The sequence below is a fragment of the Carlito syrichta genome, unplaced genomic scaffold (genome assembly GCF_000164805.1).
Source record: "Carlito syrichta isolate Samal-C Ts95f unplaced genomic scaffold, Tarsius_syrichta-2.0.1 Scaffold142856, whole genome shotgun sequence".
NCBI classification, from domain to species: domain Eukaryota; kingdom Metazoa; phylum Chordata; class Mammalia; order Primates; family Tarsiidae; genus Carlito; species Carlito syrichta.
In genome coordinates, this window is record NW_007086952.1 from 314319 (window position 1) to 325670 (window position 11352).

At 43.0% G+C, this 11352-nt stretch overlaps 1 protein-coding gene and 1 pseudogene across 1 annotated transcript in view; one reads left to right on the top strand and one right to left on the bottom strand.

Moving 5' to 3' along the window:
- The first annotated feature begins 265 nt into the window (after positions 1-265).
- Positions 266-11352, top strand: part of SETDB1 (SET domain bifurcated 1) — an 18259-nt gene continuing 7172 nt past the window's right edge. Inside the window, exons 1-5 of the mRNA XM_021708526.1 lie at positions 266-444; positions 1332-1602; positions 2505-2656; positions 9326-9360; positions 10684-10783. Coding sequence (XP_021564201.1) covers positions 1343-1602; positions 2505-2656; positions 9326-9360; positions 10684-10783 — 547 coding nt within the window. The 5' untranslated portion in view covers positions 266-444; positions 1332-1342. The remainder of the gene's footprint in view (positions 445-1331; positions 1603-2504; positions 2657-9325; positions 9361-10683; positions 10784-11352) is intronic.
- LOC110594809 lies at positions 7554-7795 on the bottom strand (annotated as a pseudogene).

Below are 11352 nucleotides of genomic sequence, written 5' to 3' on the forward strand. Positions count from 1 at the left end.
GAGAGAAAAAAACGAAGCCTAGGAGGGTTCGCCAACTTCACACAGAAATCGTACCATTGCGGCCACCAGCGGGGGTGGTGGGAGAGGCTGGGCCTCCGTGATGTCCTCTTGGCCACGCCTACTTTGCCCGCCAGTTGCTTCTCACGTGTGCCCGGGAAGGCTTTGTCTTAACGCATGCGTGCTCACGTTAGTTTTCGTAGCCTCAGAGGGCCGCCCCGCGGTTTTGGATTTGACCCCGTCAGGCTACCGTCGCGGTGACCGGAACGGCACTGGAGGTTTGCTTCCGGGCGTCTCTTTTGCTTCCCCTTCCCTCTCCCACGCTTGTTCCCCTCCCCCTTCTCCCTCTTGCCTTCGGTTTCGCTCTTTTCTTTCGGGGTCGACCCCTGAATTGAGAGTCTGGGGTCTGGTTGGTGAAAAAGGGCCTTTACCGACGGAAGCAGGGAAGTGTGGGGAATACGGTTGAGTTATTTGGTGACCAAAGGCTTACTTGGGATGTTTTGTTTTGGGAGGAGGCCGGGCGAGGGTGGGAAGGATGTCTTCCCGAGAGCTGAGCAGAGGCGGAGCTGGGCTGGGTTTGCGGATGAGTGTGATGCACCCTTCGCCAGCTCAGGGGTAGGCCAGCGTGTGGGCAAGTTAAAAATGGAGGCGCTGAGGACTGGCACTGGGGTCGTAGGACATTCTGGAATTAGTTTTGCTTTAGCCGTTTGATAAAAAGAGAAAGCAGTTAACAAGAACGTGTGCTGCGTTCGGATTGTGGATGCTAGTTACATTTTATTGCCGTATAGCTTTCCTTCCCTTTACTTTGGGGAAATATTTCTGCTACAAGCTTTTGTGTGCTTGACCATCATAGACTTTTAAAAACTAAATGTCCACATGGAAGCAAAATAATGTAAGAGGAACAAGTAATGAAAGAGAAAACACCGAATTAGAGTCACAGATCACTCCCTCCCCAGGTGGGGATTTTGTTCAAATTACGCATAACGTATAGACAAGGATTTATCATGTTAGTCAATTAAGGGACACATTAGATCACAAAAGTATCTTTCTGTGGAGATTGGTTCTCTTCAGTTTCCCGAGACATTATTTTTAGTAATGCACAATTAATGTTGTCTGTGCACTCTCACACTTTGAAATCTTACTCAGGCCTGTTAATGTATAACAGAAAATGAGAACTTTATAAAATCTCAGAGTCTGGAGGATGAGGAGAGAGAACATAGACTATTTGAATAATAGGTAGCAGAGTAGGAATCATTTTTATTGGGTAACTGAAATTCTCTATTAATAGTGGATATAATGACTCCAATTTAACTTTAGTTTTCTGTTCCATGCAGAGGACAAAAGTATGTCCTCCCTTCCCAGGTGCATTGGTTTGGATGCAGCAACAGCTGCAATGGAGTCTGAAGAGATTGCAGAGCTGCAACAGGCAGTGGTTGATGAACTGGGTATCTCTATGGAGGAACTTCGGCATTTCATTGATGAAGAACTGGAGAAGATGGAATGTGTACAACTGCGCAAGAAGCAGCTAGCAGAGTTGGAGACATGGGTAATACAGAAAGAATCGGAGGTGGCTCATGTTGACCAGCTTTTTGATGATGCATCCAGGTAAGGACCACATGGGAAATAGAAGGAAATCTCTCCATGGGGAGACATCTTTAGAGTATAATTACTCATGACATTGTACCAAGCGCTTTAGGCTTTACAAAGCAAAGTTGTTTAGAACCTTACTCTTAAACAGAACTTTCATCAATCACGGGCTAACATATGATGAGCAGTAGGAGAGTCCAAGTCTTTAGTCCCTAACCCTTCTTCCTGCTGTATTCTAACTGACAACTAGGACACTATAAACAAATCTTCTGGGAGTTTAGACATTTACTAAAGATCCACAGTTACAAAAGACAGCAACTCTTTACAATCCTCACTCTCTAGATGATTTTACGAGGGAAATAAAGCAATTGTTTTCAAGGATTGTAAAGAGTTGCTGTCTTTTGTAACTGTGGATCTTTAGTCTGGAAGCCAGACCACTATTTAAATGTTTTCCCAGCCAGGCTCGGTGACTCAGCCTGTAATCCCATGCTTTGGGAGGCCAAGGTGAGTGGATTGCTTGAGCCCACGGGTTCGAGACTCACCTGGGCAATTTATTATAGAGAGACCTCATCTCTTTAATAAATCAAAAAAATTAGCCAGGCATGGTAGTGTGCACCTGTAGTTCCAGCTACTTGGAAGGCTGAGGCAGAAGAATGGCCGGAGCCCAGCAGGTCGAGGCTGCGGTAGCCGGGAGCGTGCCACTGCACTCCAGTCTGGGCGACAGAGTGAGACTTCAACCCAACAAAAAAAAAATGTTTTCCCATGGGAAAAACATTTCTAAATTCTAAGCAGAGACATTTTGGAGTATGACCATTATAAGTTGAGGGTAATCTATAGGACGTATATATAAATTCTGATGGCTTCTATACCTCTGCTTCATCTGTTGGCTTTGACCTTTTCTACATGTGTTCCAATATTAGGGCAGTGACTAATTGTGAGTCTTTGGTGAAGGACTTTTACTCCAAGCTGGGACTACAGTACCGGGACAGTAGCTCTGAGGATGAAGCTTCCCGGCCTACAGAAATAATTGAGATTCCTGATGAAGATGATGATGTCCTCAGTATTGATTCAGGTAAGGGATGAGGCTTTGGATAGGACAGTCTTGGTGGTTGAAATTGAAACACTAGAAGAAGAGCAGATAGAAAAAAAAACAGAAGAGAAGAGGAACCGTTGTTACTTACTCCATATTCCAAATTGTCTCACTAGTCTGTCATAGAAAAAAAGACTACATTGTAAGTATCATAGATATCTCCTATGGAGTACACCCTGATTTCATTACAAACCTTTTCCCATTCTATGTAACTTCTATTCTTGGGTATTCCACAAAGGAGTGGAATTGCTAAGTCTTGTGGTAAGTAAGTGTATGTATTGTTGCTAGGCTATAAAAATACAGGTTTTTCTCTGTTGATCCTGTAGTCTGCAACCTCATTAAGCTCATGTAGTTTTTTGCTGGTTCTTTAGTATTTTCTAAAACTAAATCATGGAAATAAAGCAGTCTTCTTTTTTTTCTACTCTGGATGTCTTTTGTTTCTTTTTCTTCCTTGATTGTACTCACTAGAACCTAGTGCAGTGTTGAATAAGGGATTTTTTTTTTTTTAATTTTTATTCGGAGTCTCACTATTGCCCAGGCTGGAGCATAGTGGCACGCTTAGGGCCACTACAGCCTCACCCTGCTGGGTTCAGGTGATCCTTCTGCCTCAGCCTTCCAAGTAGCTAGAACCACAGACATGTGCCACCACGCCCAGCTAATTTTTTTGATTTATTGTAGACACAAGGTCTTTCCAAGTGGCCCAGGCTGGTCTCAAACTTGTGGGCTCAGGCAGTCCTCTCACCTCTACCTGCCAAAGTGCTGGGATTACAGGTGTGAGCCACTGCACCTGGCTTCCTTTTCTTGATCTTAAACTGAAATCATTTGGTCTTTAATTGTTGATTATGATGTTAGCTGTAGGGGGGTTTTTTGTTGTTTATTTTTTGCTGTTTTTCGTAGGGTTTTTTTTTTTTTTTTTTTGAGTTGGAGCCTCACTCTGTTACCCACTGTTGGCATGCACATGGCCACCGTAAGCTTGACCTGCTGGGCTCAGGCAATCCTTCCAATTCAGCCTACCAAGTAGCTGGAGCTACCATGCCCAACTAATTTTTTTTTTTTTTTTTTTTTTGAGTTAGAGTCTCACTCTGTCGCCCAGACTGGAGTGCAGTGGCCGTTCCCAGCCACTGCAGCCTCGACCTGCTGGGCTCTGGCGATCCTTCCGCTTCAGCCTTCCAAGTAGCTGGAATTACAGGCATGCGCTACCACACCTGGCTGATTTTTTGATTTATTGTAGAGATGAGGTCTCGCTGCCCAAGCGGGTCTCGAACCCGCAGGCTCAGGCAATTCACTCACCTTCAGCCTCCCAAAGGCGCGGGATTACAGGCTGAGCCACCGAGCCCGGCTTGATTTTTTAATTTATTGTGGAGATGAGGTCTTGCCATGTTTCCTAGGTTAATCTCGAATCTGTGCACTCAGGCAATCCTCTTGCCTCTGCCTCCCAAAGTGCTGGAATTACAGACATGAGCAACTGTGCCCAGCTGGAAAGATTTTCTAAATAAACTTTTTATTTTGGAAAAATTTTAGATTTGCAGAAAAATTTAAAAGATATTGCAGAGAGTTACATACCTTTCATCTAGTTTCCTGTAGTGTTAATATGTTACATGGTAAATCTGTTAAAACTAAGAAGCAAACATTGGCATATTATTTTTATTTAAACTCCAGGCTTTATTCACTTTTTGGATAGTTTCTATAATTTAATTCAAGGTACCATATTGAATTTATTGTGTGACAGTTTTATATTCCCAATTCATTTCCTTTACCTGATAGATGCCTGTTAGATTTTCTATTTCTTCTCAGGTTGGTTTTGGTAATTCGTGTTTTCCTAGGAATTTGTTCATTTCATCTAACCTGTGATTTATTGACATAAAGTTGTTCAGTTTCCTCTGATCCCTTTTTTTTTTTATGAGTTAGAGTCTCACTCAGTCGCCCAGACTGGAGTGCAGTGGCCGCTCCCGGCCACCACATCCTCACCTGCTGGGCTCCGGCGATCCTTCCGCCTCAGCCTTCCAAGTAGCCGGAATTACAGGCATGCGCTACCACACCCGGCTGATTTTTTGATTTATTGTAGAGATGAGGTCTCGCTGCCCAGGCGGGTCTCGAACCCGCGGGCTCAGGCAATCTACTCACCTCAGCCTCCCAAAGGCGTGGGATTACAGGCTGAGCCACTGAGCCCTGCTTCCTCTGATCCCTTTTAACTTCTGTAGGTTATGTAGTAATGGCTCTTCTTTCATTGATAATACTGGTTATTTGGATCTTCTATGTTTTCCCCTTCTTGAATAGTCTGTATAATGTTTAACAATTTTTGGCTCTTTTTCAAATAACCAGCTTTAGGGTTTATTGATTTTTTTTTTCCCCTCTACTGTTTTCTGTTTTCTATTTAATCGATTTCCAGTCTGATCGTTATTTCTTCCTTCTACTTACCTGAATTTGATTTGCTCTTCTTTTTTTGGCTTCTTCAAGTAAAAGCCTACATTATTGAATTTAGACCTTTCTTCCTTTCTAATCACATAAAGCTATTAATTTTCCTTTAAGCATCTCATAAATTTTTTTTACGTTGTGCTTTCAGTTTCATTCTGGCCTCCATTATTTTTGATGGAAAGTCAGATGAAATTATATTTTTGTAACATACATGAGTCATTTTTGTCTTGCTGCTTTTAAGATTTTATTTTGCCAGATGTGATGGCTCATGTCTTTAATCCCAGCACTTTGGGAAGCCAAGGCAGGAGGATAACTTGAGGCCAGTAGTTTGAGACCAGCCTGGGCAACATAGCAAGACTTCATCTCTATAAAAAAAATTTAAAAGAGGCAAGTGTGATGACACATGCCTGTAGTCCCAGTTACTTAAGAGACTGAGGCTAGAGGATCAATTGAGCCTAAGAGGTTGAGTCTGCTCTTCAGCCTGGGTGACAGAGACTATCTCTTAAAAAATTTTTTTTTTTCCTCTTTTTGCCTTAGTAGTTGACTAGGATGTATCTAGATGTAGTTCTCTCTTTTTCCTACCTGAGGTTCATTTAATTTCTTGGATCTGTAGGTTAAAGTTTTTCACCAAATTTATAAGTGTTTTACCCACTATTTCTTGTTATGTTTTTTCTGTCCCTTTCTCTTTCTCTGCTTTCTGAGATTCCCATTAGATATATGTTGGAATGCTTGGTGTTGTCTCAAAGAGCTCTGAAGCTTTGTTCATTTTTCTTCAATCTTTTCTATGTGCTTTGCATTGGATAATTTCTTTAGGTAGAAACCTATATTCTAGCCCATTGACTCTTCTGTTCTAATTCCATTTGGTTTTTTATTTTTATTTTTTTGAGTTGGAGTCTTACTCCATCACCCAGACTAGAGTGCAGTGGCTGCTCCTGGCCACCACAGCCTCGACCCACTGGGCTCTGGCGATCCTTCCGCCTCAGCCTTCCGAGTAGCCAGAATTACAGTCATGCAATACCACACCTGGCTGATTTTTGGATTTATTGTAGAGATGAGGTCTCGCTGCCCAGGCGGGTCTGGAACCAGCGGGCTCAGGCAGTCCACTCACCTCAGCCTCCCAAAGGCGCGGGATTACAGGCTGAGCCACCGAGCCTGGCTCTTCTCTCTTTTTTGTTAAATAATTGTCTTGTACTTAAACTGCCAGCCATCTTCTCTGCAGGGTGTAGGTACTGATGTCGCTGTACAGTTTTTTATGTTAAGTTTTTATTTTTTAGCTTGCTTCCTAAGTGTTGACTTTTTTTTTTTTTTTTAAGTAGTTTCATCAGTGAGTTTTATAGAGGTGTGGGGAATGCATTCAGAGTTGCATTTAGTTTTCAGTCTTCCTTGGCTTTGCCTTTTTCTTTTTCACAAGGCTTTCTTGGGTCTTTGTATACACATAGGTAAGCAGTCAGCCATGAATGTGTGAAGACCATATTTCAGCCCTTTTATAGCTCTCTGATTTTCAGGATCTCCTGATTAATTTTTCTTTTCAGACAAGAAAACTTTTAATTTTATTTATTTATTCTTTTAATTGAAGTATCACTCTGTTGTTCAGGCTGGAATGCAGTGGTACCCTCAGGGCCACTGCAGCCTCGACCTGCTGGGCTTTGGTGATCCTTCCGCTTCTGTCTTCCAAGTAGCTGGGACTGCAGGCACGCACCATCACATCCGGCTAGTTTTTTGGTTTATTGTAGAGATGAGGTCTCGCCAAGTTGCCCAGGCGGCTCTCGAACCCGCGGGCTCAGGCAATTCACTCACCTCAGCCTCCCAAGGCGCGGGATTACAGGCTGAGCCACTGAGCCTGGCTAGGACTAAATTTTTAAAGCGAGTACATAGAATACTGAATCAATGATACACACAGCTTCCTATATTAAATTGATATTTATTTTCCTTGAGAATGATGGAAATTATTGAAAAGCATGGCTATGAGAGGGTAAAATGTCCATTCTTATATATTTGTGCCTGCCAACTAATAAGAGTCCTAAAAAATTAGCATTTACAGAATACTTGATGAAAATAGCTTTCAAAAGTTGTCCTGCAGCCATAAAAAAGAATGAAATCATGTCCTTTGCAGCAACATGGATGGAACTGGAGATCATCATCCTAAGTAAGCTGACTCAGAAATAGAAAACCAAAAACCGCATGTTAACTCATGTGGGAGCTGAATGGTCAGAAAGATAGAAACAGTAGACACTGGGGATACCAATAAGGGGGGAGGAGGAGGAGGATTAGAGCTTAGAAACTACCTGCGAGGTATAATGTCCACTATCTGGGGAATGGGCCACCTGAGACTCAGTTCCTACCAATCTGACACAGTATGTCCATGTAGTGAACATGCATATGAAACCCCTGAATCTAAAAAAAAAGAATCCCAAGAGATACATGAAATCAACCCCAATTTTTCATGACAATTTATCCTCCCTTGTTATCTAGAGATTCTGTTTTCTGTGCCTTCCTTTCCAGCTTCCTGCAGTTCCTCCTTTCTTTTAACATCTCTATTAATCTTTGCTCCAGATTCTTTCTTAGCAGAGGTTTTTTTTGGATTAGGCTCAGGTTTTGGTGGTGCAGGTTTTGCTAACAATCTGGCAAACCGTCTTTGGGGCTCTTGTTTAGTTACTTTGGATCCATCTTGCCCTCTGTATTCTTTGGAGACTTTCTCTTCAGCATGACTATGTTGGTGCAGCAAAAAGTAAAGCACGGGCTGGAGCTGCGGGCCCCCCCACCACTGCAGGTGTTCATGTGCAGGCCTCCTTACTAAATTTTGGCTGGTTTGCTGCTCATTCTAAACCAGAACTGTAGTCTTGAGCCAGTAGAGCTACTCATCCAGCCCTTCGCTGGTAAGCTACAGTTTTGGCCCATCTTGCATACTTCCACCTTTTTTTCTAAAAGCTTTAGCAGTTTTTCAGAAACAGACACTTCTCAAGTTCTTATTTACCTTTGGTCAATTGCCAGTGCCCTACAATGTCAGTTTTGTACAATTTATACTTGTTTTCTACAGACCTTTTCACCTTACTATAAATAATTTTATCTATTTTTGAACTCTGGAAAAGGAGTCATCTACTGGAACCATATATACTATATACATTTTTTTGTTGACTTCTTCAACATTGTGTTGATGTGTAATGCTTAGTTCATTTGCTTATTCCAGCATGGTATTCCATTGTATGAATGGAATAATTTATATATAATGCCATAATTTATTTTCCTGACTATGGACATTGATTTTTCTTTTTTTTTTTTTTTTTTTTGGAGATTACAAATAGTGCTGCTGAGAAATATTCTTGTACATGTCTCCTTATGCACTCGTGCAAGAGTCTTTTTTAGGATATATACTGTAAGAGTAGGGTCACTAGTTCTTGGGATATAGAAATTTCAACCTTACTCAATAATTAGTGGCCAAAAAGCTTTCCAAAGTGTACCAATCTACATTTATATCACCAGAAGATGAGAGTGGCTATTGCTCCACATCCTTGACAACACTTGAAATTCTGATTTAAATTTTTTTTTTTTTTTTTTAATTGGAGTCTCACTCTGTTGCCCAGACTGGAGTGCAGTGGCCGCTCCCGGCCACCACAACCTTGACCTGCTGGGCTCTGGCGATCCTTCCACCTCAGCCTTCCAAGTAGCCGGAATTACAGGCATGCGCTACCATGCCCGGCTGATTTTTTGATTTATTGTAGAGATGAGGTCTCGCTGCCCAGGCGCGTCTCGAACCCGCGGGCTCAGGCAGTCCACTCACCTCAGCCTCCCAAAGGCGCGGGATTACAGGCTGAGCCACTGAGCCCGGCTCTGATTTTAAATTTGATTTCCCTTGCTGGGCGTGGTGAGCCTGGGCGACGGAGTGAGACGCCAACTCAAAAAAAAAAAAAAAAAGTGTGGGTCTTGCTCTGTCACCCAAGCTGGAGTGCAGTGGTGCAGTCATAGCTCACTACAGCCTCAAACTCCTGGATTCAGGTGAGCCTCAGTCTCCTGAGTAGCTAGGATATAGGCACGTGCCACCATGCCCAGACTTTTACTATATATCTTTCCAGGCTGTTTCGTATACCTTTTTATATGTATGTATATCTCTATCCAGATTGTTTTCAATTGTTATCGGTAATGCTCCCAAAATAATGCTTTTAAGTAACTTAGTTCTTGATTTCTCAGAAATATCCAAGTATAAGTCTTTTACACTCATTGGAGTTCTTCTTATCATAGGTGATGCTGGGAACAGAACTCCCAAAGACCAGAAGGTAAGTTGGGGTTGATTAGGAAGGGTGAGAGATAAAAATATGACAGTGCAGCCGGGCTTAGTGGCTCAGCCTGTAATCTCGTGCCTTTGGGAGGCTGAGGTGAGTGGATTGCCTGAGCCCGTGGGTTCTAGACCTACCTGGGCAACTTGGCGAGACCTCATCTCTACAATATATCAAAAAATCAGCCGGGCGTGGTAACGTGCACCTGTAATTCCGGCTACTTGGAGGGCTGAGGTGGAAGGATCGCTGGAGCCCAGCAGGTCAAGGCTGCGGTGGCCGGAAGCGGCCAGTGCACTCCAGTCTGGGCGACGGAGTGAAACTCCAACTCAAAAAAAAAAATGGTGACCTGACATCCAGTCAGTTTAGCCATCAGCATCTAATTATTTATCCTTTAATCAGCCCTGTGGCTTGCAGTCCTCTAACAGACATGATAAGAAATCAAAAAGAAATTGCCAAGAAATGTGTGCACTGAGTGCTATATGAAAGTAGAACTACTGGGTGCAATGGCTCATGCCTGTGATCCCAACACTTTGGGAGGTGGAGATGAGAGGATTGCCTGACCTTAGAGGTTTGAGACCAGCCTGAAACAACATGGCGAGACCTCATCTCTACAATAAATAAAAAAAATAAGCCAGGCGTGGTGGCGCACACCTGTTCCAGCTACTTGGAAGGCTGAGGCAGAAGGATCACCGGAGCCCAGCAGGTCGAGACTGTACTGGCTGTAAGCATGCCACTGTACTCCAGCCTGGGTAACAGAGTGAGACTCCTACTCAAAAAAAAAAAGAAAGTAGAACTTAGCAGTTCATCTAGGTGAAATTAATCAAGAAAAATTTTCTATTGTTGATTTTTGAACCAAGTTTGTAAGGGGCAGCTTTGCCTACTTAACCGTAAACTTCCTAACATACCTTATTTTGTTTTGTTTTTTAAAAGACAAGGTATTTCTTTTTTTTTTTTTTTTTTTTGAGTTGGATTCTCACTCTGTCACCCAGACCGGAGTGCAGTGGCTGCTCCCCGCCACCGTGGCCTCGACCTGCTGGGCTCCGGCGATCCTTCCGCCTCAGCCTTCCAAGTAGCTGGAACTACAGGTGCGCGCTACCACGCCCGGCTAATTTTTTGATTTATTGTAGAGATGAGGTCTCGCCAAGTTGCCCAGGCGGGTCTCAAACCCACGGGCTCAGGCAATCCACTCACCTCAGCCTCCCAAGGCGCGGGATTACAGGCTGAGCCACCGAGCCTGGCTGACAAGCTATTTCTTAATTCAGAAGTTATTTCTAACCTATGCTACTATTTAAAACCTTGTTTTCCTTATCCCCTTCCCTACAGCTCCGTGAAGCTATGGCTGCCTTAAGAAAATCAGCTCAAGATGTCCAGAAGTTCATGGATGCTGTCAACAAGAAGAGTAGTTCCCAGGATCTTCATAAAGGTAGGGTCAAGAAGTACCTGGGTCCAGATAGGAGGTGAATTCTTACAGAGATTGTATGGATAACTGACTTGCTTTAGCATCTCAGAATTCTTTTTTACTTCTGTTGTTTTCTTTTAACACCATTGACTGTACATGGTCAGTATAAGATTATTTAATTTGTTTTCAACTTAAATTTTATGTCTGCTGATTGTGATATGCCATACTCATTGTCCTTAGTAGTTTTCAAGTCCCAATCACACTGATGCTGATTTTTCAGTGTGCGATGGTTTTATTGAAATACGTTTTTATCTCCCTACACTTAAATTTTTTCTGTGCTCATGACTGCTTCTTCTATGTGGAGGTTAGAGAGAAGAGAGTAACTTAAACTCTTTTTTTTTTTTTGAGTTGGAGTCTCACTCTGTCGCGCAGACTGGAGTGCAGTGGCCACTCCCAGCCACCGCAGCCTCGACCTGCTGGGCTCCAGCGATCCTTCCGCCTCAGCCTTCCGAGTAGCCGGAACTATAGGCGTGCGCTACCATGCCCGGCTGATTTTTTGATTTATTGTAGAGATGAGGTCTCGCTGCCTATGC